Source organism: Ranitomeya imitator, chromosome 1 (assembly GCF_032444005.1).
Source record: "Ranitomeya imitator isolate aRanImi1 chromosome 1, aRanImi1.pri, whole genome shotgun sequence".
Lineage (NCBI taxonomy): Eukaryota > Metazoa > Chordata > Amphibia > Anura > Dendrobatidae > Ranitomeya > Ranitomeya imitator.
The window spans coordinates 87,822,013-87,846,208 of NC_091282.1; the positions used below are offsets into that span (position 1 = coordinate 87,822,013).

Genomic DNA, 24,196 nt, shown 5'->3' on the forward strand with positions numbered 1-24,196 from the left:
GCCCCCAACCTGGATCTGCCCCATCCACCTCCCCTATGCCATGGACTATAGCCCCCAACCTGGACCTGCCCCATCCACCTCCCCTATGCCATGGACTATAACCCCCACAATGGATCTGCCCCATCCACCTCCCATATGCCATGGACTATAGCCCCCATCCACCTCCCCTATTGCATGGTCTATAGCCCCCACAATGGATCTGCCCCATCCACCTCCCATATGCCATGGACTATAGCCCCCATCCACCTCCCCTATTGCATGGTCTATAGCCCCCACAATGGATCTGCCCCCATCCACCTCCCCTATGCCATGGATTATAGCCCCCAACCTGGATCTGCCCCATCCACCTCCCCCACAGCTCCTACCCAACATCCCCACAGTCCCTATCCCTATTGCCTCTATACACTTGCTTTGGCAAAACTGATGTGTATTTGGTCCTGCCAATAAAGCTTCTTTGAATCTTTGAATCTTGAATCTATCTCATTCACCCGGCCAATACAGAAGCAGGATGTAAATGAGGGCAGAACATGTGACCACAGAGCAGCCAGTCACAGCTCAAGTTTCACTTGTCCTCATGCACTCATTGCACTGTCTTCTTACATCTTTATTGGCATCCTGCCCTCCCTGTGTTCAGTGTGTTATAGTGATGGACGGTACCTGACTGTCTGGAGGTGTGTGGTTTCTGACAAATTCCATCAGTAAAAAGTGACTGATCCTAACACTACTGTGCAAAACACATGATCAAAGATGAGTGACAAACGGCAGAAGAGAAGCAGCATTTGGGCTCACTTTGATGACATTGGAAACAGTAAGGCTCAATGCAGACTTTGTAAGCACACACTATCTTTTCGAGCAGGGTCTACCATAACCTTCATAGGCATATCAGAACTGCACACCCTACAGTGCCTATTGAAGATAGCACGCAGGTATCTGCTCCAGACCATGTGACGGTGACCCCCAGTACATCATCTACTGGTACTGCTGCTGCAGCGTCTACAGCCACCCCTCAGGCATCAGTTACACCAAAAACTAGTGCCTAGCAACATCAGTCCCTTCAGAGAGAATTTTCTCCAAAACAGGGCAGATAATCACAGAGAGAAGAAACCGGATCAGCCCGTCCAAACTGAGGCACTTAGTGTTTCTTAATGCCAATTTGTCCTAATGACCTTCTAAAAATGTTTCACTGTTAAGTTAAACTGCTGTTTTGCACATTTTTTGCATTTGTTTGATAACTAGAAGGTTTTGTGTCATTATGTTGGTGAGATTACTGAAGAGCCGATTCAAGAGCCGAAAGAGCCGATTCCCAAAAAAAACCCCGAAGTCCCATCACTAGCTCTGACGTCACTTCCTACACGTGGTGATACAGGCGCTGTGTGGGCGGAGCCAGACGTCAGTGACCGCGTTCTGTCATTGATCAGTTTCCTGTCAGGTGACCCTCAGCTGTCCACTCACAACACACTGTGGAAGGTCGCGTCCTTGGTTGCCGGGGCACAAGATGGCGGGCCGCAAGATATTCGGGAAGCTGCGGCACAATGCAGACTTACCGGCCGCCCTGCTGCTCCCCCCGGAGCCTCCCGCCGCCGTCCCTTCTCTGTACCCGCCGGTTGTGGCCTCAATGACCGCTAGGAGCAAAGCGTCCAGGCGGCGGCGCATAGAGGGGCACTACAGCCGGGTGCATGCGCAGACGGACACCGCCGCCAAGCTGAAGCTGATCTCCGGCCTGCAGCGGCTGAAGTATGTGGTGTACCCGCAGACACTGGCGGTGGGCGCCGACCGCTGGTACCAGCACTTCACCAAGACGGCGTACGTGAGGGGGCTCCCGGGGCAGAGCGAGGGGGCGGCCGGGCTGGGGGAGCAGGACATGTCCGGCCTGAAGTCTGCGCTGTGCGAGGCCCTGCTGCAGCACCTCTACTACACCACTAAGGGGCGCAGCTTCCTGTACCGCAGCCAGGAGCTGTCCGCGGCACCCTTCCTGAGCAGCGCCGTGTCCATCCTCCGCAGCTGCTGCGCCCGGTACAACCCTGCCCTGACCCGCTGCAGCCTGGGTGAGTGAGTGCTGCCAACAGAGGTGTGGGGGAGGGTCTCGGGTCTGCCTCCTGCACCCCTCTAGCGTATCACCTGCTGGGATGGGGGGTTAGGAGCCCTGCACCTCCCTGATGTATCCCATGGGGGGTTAGAGGAGTCCTGCACCTCCCTGATGTATCCCATGGGGGGTTAGAGGAGCCCTGCACCTCCCTGATGTATCCCATGGGGGGTTAGAGGAGTCCTGCACCTCCCTGATGTATCCCATGGGGGGTTAGAGGAGTCCTGCACCTCCCTGATGTATCCCATGGGGGGTTAGAGGAGCCCTGCACCTCCCTGATGTATCCCATGGGGGGTTAGAGGAGCCCTGCACCTCCCTGATGTATCCCATGGTGGGGGGGTTAGAGGAGTCCTGCACCTCCCTGATGTATCCCATGGGGGGTTAGAGGAGTCCTGCACCTCCCTGATGTATCCCATGGGGGGTTAGAGGAGCCCTGCACCTCCCTGATGTATCCCATGGTGGGGGGGTTAGAGGAGTCCTGCACCTCCCTGATGTATCCCATGGGGGGTTAGAGGAGTCCTGCACCTCCCTGATGTATCCCATTGGGGGTTAGAGGAGTCCTGCACCTCCCTGATGTATCCCATGGGGGGTTAGAGGAGCCCTGCACCTCCCTGATGTATCCCATGGGGGGTTAGAGGAGCCCTGCACCTCCCTGATGTATCCCATGGGGGGTTAGAGGAGTCCTGCACCTCCCTGATGTATCCCATGGGGGGTTAGAGGAGTCCTGCACCTCCCTGATGTATCCCATGGGGGGTTAGAGGAGCCCTGCACCTCCCTGATGTATCCCATGGGGGGTTAGAGGAGCCCTGCACCTCCCTGATGTATCCCATGGGGGGTTAGAGGAGTCCTGCACCTCCCTGATGTATCCCATGGGGGGTTAGAGGAGTCCTGCACCTCCCTGATGTATCCCATGGGGGGTTAGAGGAGCCCTGCACCTCCCTGATGTATCCCATGGGGGGTTAGAGGAGCCCTGCACTTCCCTGATGTATCCCATGGGGGGTTAGAGGAGTCCTGCACCTCTAGCGTATCACATGCTGGGATTGGGGGTTAGGTGCCCTGCACCTCCCTGATGTATCCCATGGTGGGGGGTTAGAGGAGTCCTGCACCTCCCTGATGTATCCCATGGGGGGTTAGAGGAGCCCTGCACCTCCCTGATGTATCCCATGGTGGGGGGAGAGAGGAGTCCTGCACCTCCCTGGTGTAACCCGTGGTGGGGGTTAGAGGAGTCCTGCACCTCCCTGGTGTAACCCGTGGTGGTGGTGGTGGGGGGGGTTAGAGGAGTCCTGCACCTCCCTGGTGTAACCCATGGTGTGTGGTGGGGGGGGGGGTTAGAGGAGTCCTGCACCTCCCTGGTGTATCCCATGGTGGTGGGGTTGGGGGTTACAGGAGTCCTGCACCTCCCTGGTGTAACCCATGGTGGTGGGGTGGGGGGATTAGAGGAGTCCTGCACCTCCCTGGTGTAACCCATGGTGGTGGGGTGGGGGGATTAGAGGAGTCCTGCACCTCCCTGGTGTAACCCATGGTGGTGGTGGGGGTTAGAGGAGTCCTGCACCTCCCTGATGTATCCCATGGTGGGGGGGTTAGAGGAGTCCTGCACCTCCCTGATGTATCCCATGGGGGGTTAGAGGAGCCCTGCACCTCCCTGATGTATCCCATGGTGGGGGGGTTAGAGGAGTCCTGCACCTCCCTGATGTATCCCATGGGGGGTTAGAGGAGCCCTGCACCTCCCTGATGTATCCCATGGGGGGGTTAGAGGAGCCCTGCACCTCCCTGATGTATCCCATGGGGGGTCAGAGGAGCCCTGCACCTCCCTGATGTATCCCATGGTGGGGGGGTTAGAGGAGTCCTGCACCTCCCTGATGTATCCCATGGGGGGTTAGAGGAGTCCTGCACCTCCCTGATGTATCCCATGGGGGGTTAGAGGAGCCCTGCACCTCCCTGATGTATCCCATGGTGGGGGGTTAGAGGAGTCCTGCACCTCCCTGGTGTAACCCGTGGTGGTGGTGGTGGTGGTGGGGGTTAGAGGAGTCCTGCACCTCCCTGGTGTAACCCATGGTGTGGGGGGGGGGGGGGGGGGGTTAGAGGAGTCCTGCACCTCCCTGGTGTATCCCATGGTGGTGGGGTGGGGGGTTACAGGAGTCCTGCACCTCCCTGGTGTAACCCATGGTGGTGGGGTGGGGGGATTAGAGGAGTCCTGCACCTCCCTGGTGTAACCCATGGTGGTGGTGGGGGTTAGAGGAGTCCTGCACCTCCCTGGTGAAACCCATGGTGTGTGGGTTGGGGGGATTAGAGGAGTCCTGCACCTCCCTGATGTATCCCATGGGGGGTTAGAGGAGCCCTGCACCTCCCTGATGTATCCCATGGGGGGTTAGAGGAGCCCTGCACCTCCCTGATGTATCCCATGGTGGGGGGTTAGAGGAGTCCTGCACCTCCCTGGTGTAACCCATGGTGTGTGGGGGGGGGGGGGTTAGAGGAGTCCTGCACCTCCCTGGTGTAACCCGTGGTGGTGGTGGTGGGGGGGGTTAGAGGAGTCCTGCACCTCCCTGGTGTAACCCATGGTGGTCGTGGTGGGGGTTAGAGGAGTCCTGCACCTCCCTGGTGTAACCCATGGTGGTGGTGGTGGTGGTGGGGGTTAGAGGAGTCCTGCACCTCCCTGGTGTAACCCATGGTGGTGGGGTGGGGGGTTAGAGGAGTCCTGCACCTCCCTGGTGTAACCCATGGTGGTGGGGTGGGGGGATTAGAGGAGTCCAGCACCTCCCTGGTGTAACCCGTGGGGTGGGGGGATTAGAGGAGTCCTGCACCTCCCTGGTGTAACCCATGGTGGTGGGGGGGGGTTAGAGGAGTCCTGCACCTCCCTGATGTATCCCATGGTGGTGGGGTGGGGGGTTAGAGGAGTCCTGCACCTCCCTGGTGTAACCCATGGTGGGGGGGGGGTTAGAGGAGCCCTGCACCTCCCTGATGTAACCCATGGTGGTGGGGTGGGGGGATTAGAGGAGTCCTGCACCTCCCTGGTGTAACCCATGGTGGTGGGGGGATTAGAGGAGTCCTGCACCTCCCTGGTGTAACCCATGGTGGTGGTGGGGGTTAGAGGAGTCCTGCACCTCCCTGGTGTAACCCATGGTGTGTGGGGTGGGGGGATTAGAGGAGTCCTGCACCTCCCTGATGTATCCCATGGGGGGTTAGAGGAGCCCTGCACCTCCCTGATGTATCCCATGGGGGGTTAGAGGAGCCCTGCACCTCCCTGATGTATCCCATGGTGGGGGGTTAGAGGAGTCCTGCACCTCCCTGGTGTAACCCATGGTGGTGGTGGTGGTGGTGGTGGGGGTTAGAGGAGTCCTGCACCTCCCTGGTGTAACCCATGGTGGTGGGGTGGGGGGTTAGAGGAGTCCTGCACCTCCCTGGTGTAACCCATGGTGGTGGGGTGGGGTGGGGGGATTAGAGGAGTCCAGCACCTCCCTGGTGTAACCCATGGTGTGTGGGGTGGGGGGATTAGAGGAGTCCTGCACCTCCCTGGTGTAACCCATGGTGGTGGGGGGGGGGTTAGAGGAGTCCTGCACCTCCCTGATGTATCCCATGGTGGTGGGGTGGGGGGTTAGAGGAGTCCTGCACCTCCCTGGTGTAACCCATGGTGGGGGGGGGGGGGGGGTTAGAGGAGCCCTGCACCTCCCTGATGTATCCCATGGGGGGTTAGAGGAGCCCTGCACCTCCCTGATGTATCCCATGGTGGGGGGTTAGAGGAGTCCTGCACCTCCCTGATGTATCCCATGGGGGGTTAGAGGAGCCCTGCACCTCCCTGGTGTAACCCATGGGGGGTTAGAGGAGTCCTGCACCTCCCTGATGTATCCCATGGGGGGTTAGAGGAGCCCTGCACCTCCCTGATGTATCCCATGGGGGGTTAGAGGAGCCCTGCACCTCCCTGATGTATCCCATGGGGGGTTAGAGGAGCCCTGCACCTCCCTGATGTATCCCATGGTGGGGGGTTAGAGGAGTCCTGCACCTCCCTGATGTATCCCATGGGGGGTTAGAGGAGCCCTGCACCTCCCTGATGTATCCCATGGTGGGGGGTTAGAGGAGTCCTGCACCTCCCTGGTGTAACCCATGGGGGGTTAGAGGAGCCCTGCACCTCCCTGATGTATCCCATGGGGGGTTAGAGGAGCCCTGCACCTCCCTGATGTATCCCATGGGGGGTTAGAGGAGCCCTGCACCTCCCTGATGTATCCCATGGGGGGTTAGAGGAGCCCTGCACCTCCCTGATGTATCCCATGGGGGGTTAGAGGAGCCCTGCACCTCCCTGATGTATCCCATGGGGGGTTAGAGGAGCCCTGCACCTCCCTGATGTATCCCATGGGGGGTTAGAGGAGCCCTGCACCTCCCTGATGTATCCCATGGGGGGTTAGAGGAGCCCTGCACCTCCCTGATGTATCCCATGGGGGGTTAGAGGAGCCCTGCACCTCCCTGATGTATCCCATGGGGGGTTAGAGGAGCCCTGCACCTCCCTGATGTATCCCATGGGGGGTTAGAGGAGCCCTGCACCTCCCTGATGTATCCCATGGGGGGTTAGAGGAGCCCTGCACCTCCCTGATGTATCCCATGGGGGGTTAGAGGAGCCCTGCACCTCCCTGATGTATCCCATGGGGGGTTAGAGGAGCCCTGCACCTCCCTGATGTATCCCATGGGGGGTTAGAGGAGCCCTGCACCTCCCTGATGTATCCCATGGGGGGTTAGAGGAGCCCTGCACCTCCCTGATGTATCCCATGGGGGGTTAGAGGAGCCCTGCACCTCCCTGATGTATCCCATGGGGGGTTAGAGGAGCCCTGCACCTCCCTGATGTATCCCATGGGGGGTTAGAGGAGTCCTGCACCTCCCTGATGTATCCCATGGTGGGGGGTTAGAGGAGTCCTGCACCTCCCTGGTGTAACCCGTGGTGGTGGTGGTGGTGGTGGGGGTTAGAGGAGTCCTGCACCTCCCTGGTGTAACCCGTGGTGGTGGTGGGGGGGGTTAGAGGAGTCCTGCACCTCCCTGGTGTATCCCATGGTGGTGGGGTGGGGGGTTACAGGAGTCCTGCACCTCCCTGGTGTAACCCATGGTGGTGGGGTGGGGGGATTAGAGGAGTCCTGCACCTCCCTGGTGTAACCCATGGTGGTGGGGTGGGGGGATTAGAGGAGTCCTGCACCTCCCTGGTGTAACCCATGGTGGTGGTGGGGGTTAGAGGAGTCCTGCACCTCCCTGGTGTAACCCATGGTGGTGGTGGGGGTTAGAGGAGTCCTGCACCTCCCTGGTGTAACCCATGGTGTGTGGGGTGGGGGGATTAGAGGAGCCCTGCACCTCCCTGATGTGTCCCATGGGGGGGTTAGAGGAGCCCTGCACCTCCCTGATGTATCCCATGGGGGGTTAGAGGAGCCCTGCACCTCCCTGATGTATCCCATGGGGGGTTAGAGGAGCCCTGCACCTCCCTGATGTATCCCATGGGGGGTTAGAGGAGCCCTGCACCTCCCTGATGTATCCCATGGGGGGTTAGAGGAGCCCTGCACCTCCCTGATGTATCCCATGGGGGGTTAGAGGAGCCCTGCACCTCCCTGATGTATCCCATGGGGGGTTAGAGGAGCCCTGCACCTCCCTGATGTATCCCATGGGGGGTTAGAGGAGCCCTGCACCTCCCTGATGTATCCCATGGGGGGTTAGAGGAGCCCTGCACCTCCCTGATGTATCCCATGGGGGGTTAGAGGAGCCCTGCACCTCCCTGATGTATCCCATGGGGGGTTAGAGGAGCCCTGCACCTCCCTGATGTATCCCATGGGGGGTTAGAGGAGCCCTGCACCTCCCTGATGTATCCCATGGGGGGTTAGAGGAGCCCTGCACCTCCCTGATGTATCCCATGGGGGGTTAGAGGAGCCCTGCACCTCCCTGATGTATCCCATGGGGGGTTAGAGGAGTCCTGCACCTCTAGCGTATCACATGCTGGGATTGGGGGTTAGGTGCCCTGCACCTCCCTGATGTATCCCATGGTGGGGGGGTTAGAGGAGCCCTGCACCTCCCTGATGTATCCCATGGGGGGTTAGAGGAGCCCTGCACCTCCCTGATGTATCCCATGGTGGGGGGTTAGAGGAGTCCTGCACCTCCCTGGTGTAACCCGTGGTGGTGGTGGTGGTGGTGGGGGTTAGAGGAGTCCTGCACCTCCCTGGTGTAACCCGTGGTGGTGGTGGGGGTTAGAGGAGTCCTGCACCTCCCTGGTGTAACCCATGGTGTGGGGGGGGGGGTTAGAGGAGTCCTGCACCTCCCTGGTGTATCCCATGGTGGTGGGGTGGGGGGTTACAGGAGTCCTGCACCTCCCTGGTGTAACCCATGGTGGTGGGGTGGAGGGATTAGAGGAGTCCTGCACCTCCCTGGTGTAACCCATGGTGGTGGGGTGGGGGGATTAGAGGAGTCCTGCACCTCCCTGGTGTAACCCATGGTGGTGGTGGGGGTTAGAGGAGTCCTGCACCTCCCTGGTGTAACCCATGGTGTGTGGGGTGGGGGGATTAGAGGAGTCCTGCACCTCCCTGATGTATCCCATGGGGGGTTAGAGGAGCCCTGCACCTCCCTGATGTATCCCATGGGGGGTTAGAGGAGCCCTGCACCTCCCTGATGTATCCCATGGTGGGGGGTTAGAGGAGTCCTGCACCTCCCTGGTGTAACCCATGGTGGTGGTGGTGGTGGGGGTTAGAGGAGTCCTGCACCTCCCTGGTGTAACCCGTGGTGGTGGTGGTGGTGGGGGTTAGAGGAGTCCTGCACCTCCCTGGTGTAACCCGTGGTGGTGGTGGTGGTGGGGGTTAGAGGAGTCCTGCACCTCCCTGGTGTAACCCATGGTGTGGGGGGGGGGGTTAGAGGAGTCCTGCACCTCCCTGGTGTAACCCATGGTGGTGGGGTGGGGGGTTAGAGGAGTCCTGCACCTCCCTGGTGTAACCCATGGTGGTGGGGTGGGGGGATTAGAGGAGTCCAGCACCTCCCTGGTGTAACCCATGGTGGTGGGGGGGGGGTTAGAGGAGTCCTGCACCTCCCTGATGTATCCCATGGTGGTGGGGTGGGGGGTTAGAGGAGTCCTGCACCTCCCTGGTGTAACCCATGGTGTGGGGGGGGGGGGGTTTAGAGGAGTCCTGCAGCTCCCCGGTGTAACCCATGGTGGGGGGATTAGAGGAGTCCTGCACCTCCCCGGTGTAACCCATGGTGGGGGGTTAGAGGAGTCCAGCACCTCCCTGGTGTAACCCATGGTGTGTGGGGTGGGGGGATTAGAGGAGTCCTGCACCTCCCTGGTGTAACCCATGGTGGTGGTGGGGGGGGTTAGAGGAGTCCTGCACCTCCCTGGTGTAACCCATGGTGGGGGGGGGGGGGGTTAGAGGAGTCCTGCACCTCCCCGGTGTAACCCATGGTGGGGGGATTAGAGGAGTCCTGCACCTCCCCGATGTATCCCATGGTGGGGGGATTAGAGGAGTCCTGCACCTCCCCGATGTATCCCATGGTGGGGGGATTAGAGGAGTCCTGCACCTCCCCGATGTATCCCATGGTGGGGGGATTAGAGGAGTCCTGCACCTCCCCGATGTATCCCATGGTGGGGGGATTAGAGGAGTCCTGCACCTCCCTGATGTATCCCATGGTGGGGGGGGTTAGAGGAGTCCTGCACCTCCCTGATGTATCCCATGGGGGGTTAGAGGAGCCCTGCACCTCCCTGATGTATCCCATGGGGGGTTAGAGGAGCCCTGCACCTCCCTGATGTATCCCATGGGGGGTTAGAGGAGCCCTGCACCTCCCTGATGTATCCCATGGGGGGTTAGAGGAGCCCTGCACCTCCCTGATGTATCCCATGGGGGGTTAGAGGAGCCCTGCACCTCCCTGATGTATCCCATGGGGGGTTAGAGGAGCCCTGCACCTCCCTGATGTATCCCATGGGGGGTTAGAGGAGCCCTGCACCTCCCTGATGTATCCCATGGGGGGTTAGAGGAGCCCTGCACCTCCCTGATGTATCCCATGGGGGGTTAGAGGAGTCCTGCACCTCTAGCGTATCACATGCTGGGATTGGGGGTTAGGTGCCCTGCACCTCCCTGATGTATCCCATGGTGGGGGGGTTAGAGGAGCCCTGCACCTCCCTGATGTATCCCATGGGGGGTTAGAGGAGCCCTGCACCTCCCTGATGTATCCCATGGTGGGGGGTTAGAGGAGTCCTGCACCTCCCTGGTGTAACCCGTGGTGGTGGTGGTGGTGGTGGGGGTTAGAGGAGTCCTGCACCTCCCTGGTGTAACCCGTGGTGGTGGTGGGGGTTAGAGGAGTCCTGCACCTCCCTGGTGTAACCCATGGTGTGGGGGGGGGGGTTAGAGGAGTCCTGCACCTCCCTGGTGTATCCCATGGTGGTGGGGTGGGGGGTTACAGGAGTCCTGCACCTCCCTGGTGTAACCCATGGTGGTGGGGTGGAGGGATTAGAGGAGTCCTGCACCTCCCTGGTGTAACCCATGGTGGTGGGGTGGGGGGATTAGAGGAGTCCTGCACCTCCCTGGTGTAACCCATGGTGGTGGTGGGGGTTAGAGGAGTCCTGCACCTCCCTGGTGTAACCCATGGTGTGTGGGGTGGGGGGATTAGAGGAGTCCTGCACCTCCCTGATGTATCCCATGGGGGGTTAGAGGAGCCCTGCACCTCCCTGATGTATCCCATGGGGGGTTAGAGGAGCCCTGCACCTCCCTGATGTATCCCATGGTGGGGGGTTAGAGGAGTCCTGCACCTCCCTGGTGTAACCCATGGTGGTGGTGGTGGTGGGGGTTAGAGGAGTCCTGCACCTCCCTGGTGTAACCCGTGGTGGTGGTGGTGGTGGGGGTTAGAGGAGTCCTGCACCTCCCTGGTGTAACCCGTGGTGGTGGTGGTGGTGGGGGTTAGAGGAGTCCTGCACCTCCCTGGTGTAACCCATGGTGTGGGGGGGGGGGTTAGAGGAGTCCTGCACCTCCCTGGTGTAACCCATGGTGGTGGGGTGGGGGGTTAGAGGAGTCCTGCACCTCCCTGGTGTAACCCATGGTGGTGGGGTGGGGGGATTAGAGGAGTCCAGCACCTCCCTGGTGTAACCCATGGTGGTGGGGGGGGGGTTAGAGGAGTCCTGCACCTCCCTGATGTATCCCATGGTGGTGGGGTGGGGGGTTAGAGGAGTCCTGCACCTCCCTGGTGTAACCCATGGTGTGGGGGGGGGGGGGTTTAGAGGAGTCCTGCAGCTCCCCGGTGTAACCCATGGTGGGGGGATTAGAGGAGTCCTGCACCTCCCCGGTGTAACCCATGGTGGGGGGTTAGAGGAGTCCAGCACCTCCCTGGTGTAACCCATGGTGTGTGGGGTGGGGGGATTAGAGGAGTCCTGCACCTCCCTGGTGTAACCCATGGTGGTGGTGGGGGGGGTTAGAGGAGTCCTGCACCTCCCTGGTGTAACCCATGGTGGGGGGGGGGGGGTTAGAGGAGTCCTGCACCTCCCCGGTGTAACCCATGGTGGGGGGATTAGAGGAGTCCTGCACCTCCCCGATGTATCCCATGGTGGGGGGATTAGAGGAGTCCTGCACCTCCCCGATGTATCCCATGGTGGGGGGATTAGAGGAGTCCTGCACCTCCCCGATGTATCCCATGGTGGGGGGATTAGAGGAGTCCTGCACCTCCCCGATGTATCCCATGGTGGGGGGATTAGAGGAGTCCTGCACCTCCCTGATGTATCCCATGGTGGGGGGGGTTAGAGGAGTCCTGCACCTCCCTGATGTATCCTGGGGAGAGTTATGCCCCAGTAATATGGGGTACAAACCCCTCCTTCCTCGATGCTGAGATTTGACGAGCCCTGTATGGCTGGAGAGTGAGCGTGTGCTCCATTCATTCTCGACAGGACCGCTGGGGATTGAGCACCTGCCACTGGCCGTAGCTCCAGTAATACAATCGACAGGGGATACCTTCCAAACTTGGATCAATCCAATGCCCGTTAATAAAGATTAATTCAGAAGTTTGTGTGACTAAGGGTATGTGCACACGTTGCGGATTCTCTGCGGATCCGCAGCGTTTTTTGCAGTGCAGAAACGCTGCAGATCCGCAATTGATTTACAGTACCATGTAAATCAATGAGAAAAAAAAAGCTGTGCACACTTTGCGGAAAATCCACTGCGGAAACGCTGCGGTTTAAAAGAAGTAGCATGTCACTTCTTTTTTGCGAATCTGCAGCGTTTTTGTACTCATTCCATTATAGAAATCCGCATGGGTAAAAAACACAGCAAATCCGCAAGAAAACAGCAGAAAAAAACGCACAAAAAATGCGGAACCGTACAAAAACCGCGACAAATCTGCAGGTGCGTTTTCTGCCAGAAGAGGCAGAATCCGCACCAGAAATTCCTAAGGCTAATCCACAACATGTGCACATAGCCTAAAAATGCAGCTTGACCCGCCATAAACCAGCCCTCACATCTGGATGATAGTTGTGGTCTGCACGTGTGGAAGCGGCTGCCGGTAATATCCGGGCACTTGCTGCGTAGTTGCGGCATACGATACCTCCCACCCATCGCTCGCTACCTCAGGATACTCCTTAATCATGTTGCCATTTTCTCATTTACAGATATGAAGCCGCAGGTGAACTTTTATTGGCTGCGTGGCGAGACCAAGGTTCCTCGGGGCCACAGGAAAGGTTGTATAGACCCACTCAGATTTCAGGTGGATGATGCGCCACTTGTGCAAATCAGAGTGCCCGAACCACTTAAAGAAGTAAGTCTTATTGGGTAGTGAGAAGTTGTATGGTTTCTTTATCAATAAATCGATCTACTGCTGATTGCTGTCATTTAACTCCTTCCTGACAAATGAAGGGTTTATTCATGTTCTACAGCACAGCGCTATAGTTCGTATAGTGGCCAATTTTGGGTACTGCGGGTCAGCATTTTGTTGAAGTGAATAAGAGCTTAGCTGCAATACCAAAGAAGGGCCACTGGAATGCGGCGTGCGGAGCTGTGCTGTTCCTGCTCTATACGTAGTGGGTATGCTGAATATCGGAGCCTCACTGGTCTAATAGGATAAGGCTAGGTCATCAATATCAGTCAAGGAAGCCCCCTTTAAAACTCTTGAACATAATAATGGTACATTAATAATTAATATTACCATTCTTCCCCTTTTTTTTTTTTCAGTTTGTTCCTTTAGACTTCGTTGTAGCTGAAGAGATTCCTGTTGTTGCATACGAGCCAAGCCGGTTACCACTGTTCCAGAGACAGTATGATAACAATATATTCATAGGTAAGTCACAGCAGAAAAAGAGCCTTTTTAAAGGGAACATGTCACCAGTTTTGTGACATAGCAGCTACAAATATCACCTTATTCAACATCTGCTATGCATTCCCTAAATCCTTATAGAACCCCTTACTCCCCCCTTGTATGCTCCTGAAAACCATTTTAATTTCTCCTGCGCTGTATGGTAATCTCAGTCCGGTCTGATGACGTGGTTTTGGGCCCCCCCATCTCTCCCATCGTGGACGAAACCACGCACATCAGACAGGACTTAGATCACCATACAGCAAGGGAAAAATTAAAAAGGTTTTTGGGAGCATACAATGGGGGGGGGGGGGGGGAGTAAGGTGATACTTTTAGCTATTTCACAAAATTGATGATCAGTTCCCCTTTAACCCCTATCTGACCTCGGACGGGATAGTACGTCCGAGGTCAGATCCCCTGCTTTGATGCAGGGCTCCGCGGTGAGCCCGCATCAAAGCCGGGACATGTCAGCTGTTTTGAACAGCTGACATGTGCCCGTAATAGGCGCGGGCAGAATCGCGATCTGCCCGCACCTATTAACTAGTTAAATGCCGCTGTCAAACGCAGACAGTGGCATTTAACCACCGCTTCCGGCCGGGCGGCCGGAAATGACGTCATCGCCGACCCCCGTCACATGATCGGGGGTCGGCGATGCGTCAGGATTGTAACCATAGAGGTCCTAAAGACCTCTATGGTTACTGATCGCCGGTGGCTGTGAGCGCCACCCTGTGGCAGATCGCTGCTATGTAGCAGAGGCGATCGAGTTGTGCCTGCTTCTAGCCTCCCATGGAGGCTATTGAAGCATGGCAAAAGTTAAAAAAAAAAAAGTTAAAAAAAATGTGAAAAAAATAAAAAAAATATAAAAGTTTAAATCACCCCCCTTTCGCCCCAATCAAAATAAATCAATAAAAAAAAAAATCAAATCTACGCATATTTGGTATTGCCGCGCTCAGAATCGCCCGATCTATCAATTAAAAAAAAGCATTAACCTGATCGCTAAACGGCGTAGCGAGAAAAAAATTCGAAACGTCAGAATTACGTTTTTTTTAGGTCGCCGCGACATTGCATTAAAATGCAATAACGGGCGATCAAAAGAACGTATCTGCACCAAAATGCTATCATTAAAAACGCCAGCTCGGCACGCAAAAAATAAGCCCTCAATCGACCCCAGATCACGAAAAATGGAGACGCTACGAGTATCGGAAAATGGCGCAATTTTTTTTTTTTTTTTTTTTTTTTAGCAAAGTTTGGAATTTTTTTTCACCACTTAGATAAAAAATAACCTAGTCATGTTAGGTGTCTATGAACTCGTACTGACCTGGATAATCATAATGGCAGGTCAGTTTTAGCATTTAGTGAACCTAGCAAAAAAGCCAAACAAAAAACAAGTGTGGGATTGCACTTTTTTTGCAATTTCACCGCACTTGGAATTTTTTTTCCCGTTTTCTAGTACACGACATGCTAAAACCAATGATGTCGTTCAAAAGTACAACTCGTCCCGCAAAAAATAAGCCCTCACATGGCCAAATTGACGGAAAAATAAAAAAGTTATGCCTCTGGGAAGGAGGGGAGTGAAAAACGAACACGGAATAACGAAAAATCCCAAGGTCATGAAGGGGTTAAAGAGTTAACCAGCAGATCTAAATAACTTTCTCTAGGGAGGTGATCGGTATTGAACTGAAGTGTCCGTCATCTTGGCACAATGACAGATCCTTAATGTTGGTAGAACAGGTGCCTGTGAGCATGTGTAGTAGGAATCTCCACTGCGGGGACTTGGGGATACATAAGCCATGTGCTATCGTGTTCTCTCCAGGTCACAGCAACTGCTCTTACTTCAGCAGCCTGGTATCTTCAGTATTAGATGAGATGGGATGGACAGCAGTGTGAGCAGCCTCTTCTTACCTCAGCACTTCTAATATCTCCAGTATTAGATCTGATAGGGTGGACAGCAGTGTGAGCAGCCTCTTCTTACCTGAGCTCCCCTGGTATTCTCCAGAAGTAGATCAGATAGACATAGATAGCAGTGTGAGCAGCCTCTACTTACCCCAGGACCTCTGTATCTCCAGGATTAGATCAGATGGGGTAGACAGCAGTGTGAGTCGCCTCTTCTTTCCTCAGCTTTCCTGGTATCTATGCGAAATTTAAATGTCAGTCAGTGCATGTGTACCACCTCCTATCTCCTCCCCCTGCAACACGCTGATGGGGTTTTATGACAGGTGGGTATCTGGTGAAGTTCCCTATTAGAGCAATCTTGGTCCTCCTTTGAAGCTCAGCTATAAGGTGAACTTCCGAGGGGATGGCAATTTACACTATTTCCTGTGATAATGTAGAATTGCAGTATACACAATTGTGTGAAGTGTTTGCCCCCTTCGTGATTTCCTATTCTTTTGCATGTTTGTCACAACTAAGTGTTTTAGATCACCAAACAGATTTAAATGTTAGACAAAGATAACACAAGTAATCTCAGAATGCAGTTTATAAACAGTCCTTTTATTAAGGGAAAGATAAATCCAAACCTACAGGGCCCTGTGTGTAAAAGTGATTGTCCCTCCCCCGTACCTTCCATAAAACATAAATGAACTGTGGTTTATCACCTCTTTGGAAAGCAGAGTTCAAATTCCCTAGCCACGCGCAGACCTTATTACTGCAACACCTGTTCTCAATCAAGAAATCACTTAAATAGGACCTGCCTCACAAAGTGAAGTATACCAAAATCTTGACATTCCGCTATCTTAAGAAATTCTAGAATATATAAAACACAACATAATAGAGTTATCGGTCTGGAAAAGGTTTTATAAAGCCATTTCTACAGTGCCTTGCAAAAGTATTTGGCTCCCTGGAACTTTTCAACCTTTTCAAACATATCATGCTTCAAACATAAAGATACCAAATGTAAATTTTTGGTGAAGAATCAACAAGTGGAACACAATTGTAAAGTTGAACGAAATGTATTGGTTATTTTAAATGTTTGTGGAAATTCAAAAACTGAAAGTGGGGCGTGCAACATTATTCTGCCCCTTTACTTTCAGTGCAGCAAACTCACTCCAGAAGTTCATTGTGGATCTCTGAATGATCCAATGTTGCCCTAAATGCCTAATGATGATAAATATAATCTACCTGTGTGTAATCAAGTCTCCGTATAAATGCTCTTGCTCTGTGATAGTCTCAGGGTTCTGTTTGAAGCACAGAGAGCATCATGAAGACCAAGGTACACGACAGGCAGGTCTGTGATACTGTTGTGGAGAAGGTTAAAGCAGGATTTGGGTACAAAATGATTTCCAAAACTTTAAACATCCCAAGGAGCACTGTGCAAGCGATCATATTGAAATGGAAGGAGTATCATACCACTGCAAATCTACCAAGACCCGGCCGTCCCTCTAAACTTTCATCTCAAACAAGGAGAAGACTGATCAGAGATGCAGCCAAGAGGCCCATGATCACTCTGGATGAACTGCAGAGATCTACAGCTGAGGTGGGACAGTCTGTCCATAGGACAACAATCAGCCGTACGCTGCACAAATCTGGCCTATATGGAAGAGTGGCAAGAAGGAAGCCATTTCTCAAAGATATCCATAAAAAGTGTGGTTTAAAGTTTGCAACAAGCCACCTGGGAGACACACCAAACACGTGGAAGAATGTGCTCTGGTCAGATGAAACCAAAATCGAACTTATTGGCAACAATGTCAAATGATATGTTTAGCGTAAAGGCAACACAGCTCATCACCCTGAACACACCATCACCACTGTCAAACATGGTGGTGGCAGCATCATGGTTTGGGCCTGCTTTTCTTCAGCAGGGACAGGGAAGATGGTGAAAATTGATGGGAAGATGGATGGAGTCAAATACATAACCATTCTTGAAGAAAACCTGTTGGAGTCTGCAAAAGACCTGAGACTGGGACGGAGATTTGTCTTCCAACAAGACAATGATCCCAAACATAAAGCAAAATCTACAATGGAATGGTTCACAAATAAACATATCCAGGTGTTAGAATGGCCAAGTCGAAGTCCAGACCTCAATCCAATCGAGAATCTGTGGAAAGAGCTGAAAACTGCTGTTCACAAACGATCTCCATCAAACCTCACTGAGCTCGAGCTGTTTACCAAGGAAGAATGGGCAAGAATTTCAGTCTCTCGATGTACAAAACTGATAGACGTACCCCAAGCGACTTGCAGCTGTAATCGCAGCAAAAAGTGGCGCAACAAAGTATTAAGCTAAAGGGGCCGAATAATATTGCACGCCCAACTTTTCAGTTGTTACATTTCCACAAAAATTTAAAATAAGCAATAAATTTGGTTCAACTTCACAATTGTGTTCCACTTGTTGTTGATTCTTCACCAAAAATTTACATTTGGTATCTTTATGTTTGAAGCATGATATGTGGGAAAAGGTTGAAAAGTTCCATGGAGCCGAATACTTTCGCAAGGCACTGTCAAGCTTTGGTACTCCAGCCATCCACAGTGAGATCCATTATCCAGAAATGGTGAAAACATGGAACAGTGGTGAACCCTTCCCAATTGTGTTTGGCCGACCAAAATTGCCCCAACAGCAGCAATGACTCATCGAAGAGGTCTCAAAAGACCCCACAGCAACATCCAAAGAACTGCAGGCTACACTTGTCTCAGTTAAGGTCAGTGTTCATGACTCCACCATAAGAAAGAAACTGGGCAAAATGGTCTGCATGGCAGAGTTCCAAGATGAAAACCACTGCTGAGCTATAGGAACATAAAGGCTTGTCTCAGTTTTGTCAGAAAACATTTTGGTAATACCCAAGACTTTTGGACAAATACACTGTGGACTGACAAAACAAAAGTTTAACTTTTTGGAAGGTATATGTCCAATTACATCTGGCGTAGCAGTAACACAGCATTTCAGAAAAGGAAAATCAAACAGTAAATTGTGATGGTCTGGGGCTGTTTTGCTGCTTCAGGACCAAGAAGACTTGCTCTGCTAAATAGAACCATGAATTCTGCTGCCTGCTAGTGATGAGTAAGTGTGCTCGTTACTTGGGTTTTCCGGGCATGCTTGGGTGTTCTCCGAGTATCTTGGGCATGCCATAGATTGTCTCCCTGCAGCTGCATGATTTGCGGCTGCTAGACATTCTGAATAACATTCCCTAACAAACAGGCAATCCCTGGATGTGTTCAGGTTGTCTAACAGCTGCAAATCATGCAGCTGCAGAGACAAAAACATAATCTACGAGCACGCCCTAAAATACTCGGTGAACACCCGAGCATGCTCGGAAAACTTGGAGTAACGAGCACACTTATTCATCACTACTGCCTACCCAAAAATCCTGAAGAATATCCAGCCATCTGTTCATGACCTCAAGCTGAAGTGCCCTTGGGTTATGCAAAAAAACAATGATCTCAAAGCACAGCTGCAAGTCCACCTCTGAATGGTTTAAGAAAGACAAAATTGAAACTTTGTAGTGGCCTAGTCACAGTCCTGACCTTGATCCGATTGAGATGCTGTGACATGCCCTTAAAAAGGCCGTTCATGCTTGGAAACCCTTTAATGTGCCTGAGCGTTGTAAAAAACTTGTTTGGATTTCTTTTTCCATTAATAATAAAGACCTTCAGTTATAAACTGCATTTTCTGTTTACTTGTTATCTTTTGCCTAATATATAAATTTGTTTGGTGATCTGAAACATTTAAGTGTGACAAACGTGCAAAAGAATAGGAAATCAGGAAGGGGGCAAACAATTTTCATACAACTGTGGTATAAGTCAGCGTTTCCCAAACTCCAGCCCTCACAGCCCCCTACAGATCATGTTTTCTGCATTTTATTAATATTGCTCAAGTGATAAAATATACTTTCAAGGCATGTGAAATTGATACAGGTTCTCATTTGTGCAATTCTAAGAAAATCCTGGAAGCACGTGTTGTTGGGTGTGAAGACGGGGTTTGGGAAAGGCTGATATAAGCAATCACACAAATACAAGTAGTGCGTGGTGTGGGTTTTTTTTTTTTTTTTGTACATATGAATTACCCACTCACATTACTAAAAAAAGCAGTACTTCAGAAATGTCCCATCCAAAAAAAAATACAAAACTAATTAACCTGACTGGTAAACGTAATGAGAATCACCAGAATTGTTTTTTTTTACTGTCGCCTCATTGGGAGACACAGGACCATGGGTGTTATGCTGTTGTCCATTAGGAGGCGACACTATGCATAATCTGAAAAAGATTAACCGTGGCTCCTCTGCAGTATACACCCCTGGACGGCGTCAGCCTTCTCCAGTTTTTGCTTAGTGTCGCATAGGAGGCACACCTAAAAATTTTTACTCCGTTTTTTTTCCCGACGGATTACAGATGAAGAAAAGTGGGTCTCCTGTGAGACTCCCGGCATGGCTCCTTCCTCGGCCCCCTATTACGGGGTGCCCGGTTGAAGCCAAGATGGCTATTCCCCATGTCCCTCCTTCCCCAGTCCCTCGGGTGCTGGGTCGAAGTCGAGACCCCCCTTCCCCAATTCCTTTTGGTTTCTGTGTTGAGGTCGAGGCGAGGATAAAGCCCCCTGATGGTGACAGCAGCACCCTCCCTAATCCCCCTCTGGGGGCATTAGGTTGAGACGCCTCAGGTAGGGCCTGTACAGGCAGCACTCTGCAGCTCCCAGCAGCATGGGCCAGCACACTGCACCTGCATCCAGGGACCCCAGCCCAGCTGCGGGCTCCTGTCGGGGCCGGGGGGAGTGCAGGCAGGCATGGCACATACAGGCACAGGACTCCCTGCGTCCCTGTCTCTGCGGCAGCACCAGCTCTATACTAGCTCAGGGGGACCCCTTCCGCTTATAGCCCCACCGCTATCCTGCCTTTTACATCCGGGGGGGAGGGGGGCTCGGTCACAGGACCAGGCCAGCCAGTCTCCGGGGGGCACAGGACTGTGGATCTTCGGCGCTGGACCTAGGGCCAAACTTGTGGGGTAAGATCATAGCTGTTTTTTTTTTTTTTTTACCCGGCTGTGAATCCATATTCCCTATAAGGCTTCCCTGTAGGGTCCTCTGCATAGCCAGCCTTTCTGCACTCTGTGCACTATGCCGGGCTCAAGGTCCAAAAGAACCAGGCAGGACTGCTATTATGCATTCTGCACAGCCTGCAGGACCGCTCTCCCCAGTGGCAGCACGTACCTGCACTGCCAGGACTGCATCCAGACTACTGTCAGCCCCAAGAAGCCCCTGCCAATGCTTCGGTGTCTAATGCCACGCCGGAATGGGTCACTCAGATGTCGCAATCTATGATGCAGTCTATAGATAACCTAACCTCCACATTGCTTCAGGCTCTGCAGAGTCATGCCTCGGCTATGACCGTTACCCAGCAAATGGAGCGCTTGACTCAGGAACAGGACGACCCTGGCACATCCACGTCTAGGTCAGGACGCAAGCGGACCCATAGGTCAAGTCCATCTGCGTCATCCCCTTCTAGTGAGAGACACCGTAGTTCCAGGTCATCTAGACCGTCACCTTCCAGGGGCAGACAATGCAGAGCTCTGCAATCCCCGACCAGAGAAGGCCTCCTCCCCAGCTCACCCAGCAGGGGACGCCTCAGTGATGCACAGGATTCGGAAGGCATCTGTGACTCAGACAAGGAAACGGAGGGGTCCCTGATTCAAATCCCCGCCCTAGCAATACAGCGCTAGTTGATGACTTAATCTCTTCCATCCATCGGATGCTGGACATTTCTGATCCGTCACTAGAGGCCCCAGAACACAAGATTTCCTTCGAAGGACCTCTGAAGCCGCCTATGGTTTTCTCTAACCCCCCAGAGTTTAAGGCGATCCTTAAAAGCCGCTCTCACAGCCTGAGAACAAATTCGCTAATTGCAAATATCTGGAGACGAGGTACCCCTTCCCGCAGAAGGACACCATGGAATGGACAGACCCACCCGAAGTGGACGCCCCAGTCTCCAGACTAGCAGCACAGACCCTGCTTTCACTGTCCGATAGCTCAACCCTCAGGGACGCAGCAGACCGGCAGGTAGAACGCATGGCTCGTTCAATTTTCGAGCCTGCAATCCCTGGCTCCCGCATTTGCTTCAGTTTGGGCTGCCAAGGCCATTCTGGCCTGGGCCAAAAATTTACAAGCTGGCCCCCAAGCATCCGCTCCTGAGCTGTCGGACCAAGCGGTTCAAATAGCAGTTGTAGCAGATTACATGCTTCATGCAGCTCTGGATTCAGCAAGGGGTGTCGCGGGGATAGCATCAAACGACATCACAATTTGGCGTATCCTCTGGCTGCAGGAATGGAAAGCGGACGCAGCTTCAAAGAAGTCCCTCACGCACCTCCCCTACCTTGGGCGACTTTTCGGTGAACAGTTGGACACGATGATATCCAACGCCACTGGGGGTAAGAGTACCTCTTTCCCAAATGAAACCTAAACGCACTTACAAGAAGCGTAACCAAACTCGATTCTGATCCTTTCGGAAGTCCTCGGGCTGGTCCGTCTCGCGTCCAGCACAAAATTGTAACCGTTCCCCACGCAGGGACAACTCAGTTCGACGCAAAGGTCGGACAAGACCTGGCAGTCAAAAGCAGGCCAGTCTAAGCCCAGAGGAGGAAAATCTCAGACTTTCTCCTCATCATGACTCACGGACTCCGGAAGACACCACACCCTTAGGCGGCCGACTTTTGCTCTTTCATCAAGTCTGGCTGCCTATTACAGAAGACAGGTGGGTCAGGGAACTAGTGTCTTCCGGATACAAGATGGAGTTCACCTCCAACCCACCGGACTGATTCTTCCTCTCTGTTTCCCCAAAACCGCCAGCCAAGGCTCATGCCTTCCACCAAGAGGTTTCCTCGCTTCTTCAAGCATGAGTCATAGTACCGGTCCCCACGGCCGAGCGCTTCCGAGGATTCTACTCCAATCTATTCGTAGTCCCCAAGAAAGGCCACGTGCGGCCCATACTGGACCTAAAACAACTCAACAAATATATGTACGGGTTCGTCACTTCCACATGGAGTCCCTTCGGTCCATCATTGCGTCCATGGAGAAGGGAGAATATCTTGCCTCCACAGACATATAAGACGCATATCTGCATATACCGATTGCACCTACCTATCAGATTTCTCAGGTTCGCCATCGACCAGGACCCCTACCAGTTCGTGGCTCTCCCATTCGGACTCGCCACGGCTCCCAGAGTGTTTACCAAAGTCATGGCAGCCACCATGAACGTCCTGCACTCCAGAGGCATAGTAGTCGTTCCATACCTGGACGATCTACTCATCAAGGCTCCCACCTTCAAGGACTGCGAGCTCAGCATCTCAATCACAATCGACACTCTGAGTCGCACGGGCTGGTTAGTCAACCTGCAAAAGTCATCACCAACCCCGAGTCAGTCTCTGACCTTCCTGGGAATGCTATTCAACACCTCCAGGGGTCTAGTGCTCCTTCCCAAGGACAAGGCATTGGCTCTCTGCCTAGGAGTTCGCACCCTCCTCCGCAAACCCCCTCGAGCTCTCCGGTTTGCCATGAGTCCTCGGCAGGATGGGGGCAGCAATAAAAGCGGTCCCACTTGCCCAGTTTCACCTCAGAACCCTCCAACTAGCCATCCTCAAGTGCTGGGACAAGAACCCTTTATCTCTCGACAGGGAGTTCCAGCTAACGTCGTCAACCAGGAGGTCCCTGCACTGGTGGCTCAAGCCAACCTCACTAGCAAAGGGGAAACCCTTTCTCACAGGTCAATGGAAGGTTCTAACCACCGATGCGAGCCTGACGGGTTGAGGTGCAGTGCACCTACACCACAGGGCAAGTGGTCCCCAGTGGAAGTGACCATGCCTATTAACATCCTAAAAATTCGTGCCATCCTCCGGGCATTGAGGGCCTTCCATCACTTGCTGGCAGCCTCTCAGTGCTCTCACATCAGAATACAGTCGACAATGCCACTGCTGTGGCATATGTGAATCACCAAGGGGGGACCCACAGTACCCAGGCGATGCGAGAAGTGTCACACATCATCCACTGGGCGGAGGACACAGGGTCGGTTCTCTCGGCGGTCCACATTCCGGGTGTGGACAACTGGGAAGCAGACTTCCTCAGCCGACAAGGAATAGACACGGGAGAGTAGTCTCTCCATCCCAAAATTTTTCGCCAGATCTGCCATCGCTGGGGACCCCGGATGTGGACCTAATGGCATCCCACTTCAATGCCAACGTCTCCATCTTCATGGCAGAGCACACGATCCACGGTCGCTCGGAGCAGACGCTCTGGTTCAGGACTGGACCCAGTTCCAGCTTCTGTACATTTTTCCTCCTCTCCCCCTGATATCCAGAGTGGTGAGGAAGATCAAGCAAGAGGGAGTTCCAACCATCCTAATCGCACCGGACTGGTCCAGACGTACATGGTATGCCGACATCGTACAACTTAATCCAGACGCCCCCTGGCGCCTCCCCGACCGCCTGGAACTTCTATCACAAGGCCCGTTCTACCACCCGAACTCAGGAGCCCTCAATTTGACGGCGTGGCCCTTGAAACCTGGGTTCTAACCCAGGCAGGGCTCTCGCCGGACATCATTAGGACCATGATCAGGGCACTGAAGCCAGCCTCTGCCAAGATTTATTACCGTACCTGGAAAGCTTTCTTTACCTGGTGCGAATCTCGTGGCCAGACCCCATTTCCTTATTCCCTCCCCAAACTACTTTGGTTTTCTCCAATCGGGTCTGGAGGCCAGGCTGTCCCTGGGCTCGCTTAAGAGCCAGGTGTCGGCCCTCTCAGTGTTTTTTCAAAGGCGCATTGCTGCAAAGCCGCAAGTGAGGACTTTTCGTCAGGGGGTTTTCCCGATTGGTTCCCCACTACAGACGTCCACTAGAAACGTGGAACCTCAACCTGGTCCTGACAGCATTGCAGGAACC

The 24,196-nt window shown here is 53.8% G+C and overlaps 1 protein-coding gene across 2 annotated transcripts in view; it reads left to right on the forward strand.

Moving 5' to 3' along the window:
• Nucleotides 1–1,448: 1,448 nt before the first annotated feature.
• The window catches only part of MRPS30 (mitochondrial ribosomal protein S30), a 35,148-nt gene continuing 12,400 nt past the window's right edge, over nt 1,449–24,196 (forward strand). Inside the window, exons 1-3 of one of the 2 annotated variants that reach the window (XM_069748662.1) lie at nt 1,449–2,045; nt 12,672–12,817; nt 13,231–13,336. In XM_069748662.1, coding sequence (XP_069604763.1) covers nt 1,496–2,045; nt 12,672–12,817; nt 13,231–13,336 — 802 coding nt within the window. In that variant the 5' untranslated portion in view covers nt 1,449–1,495. The remainder of the gene's footprint in view (nt 2,046–12,671; nt 12,818–13,230; nt 13,337–24,196) is intronic. The other variant, XM_069748653.1, reaches the window with a different exon arrangement.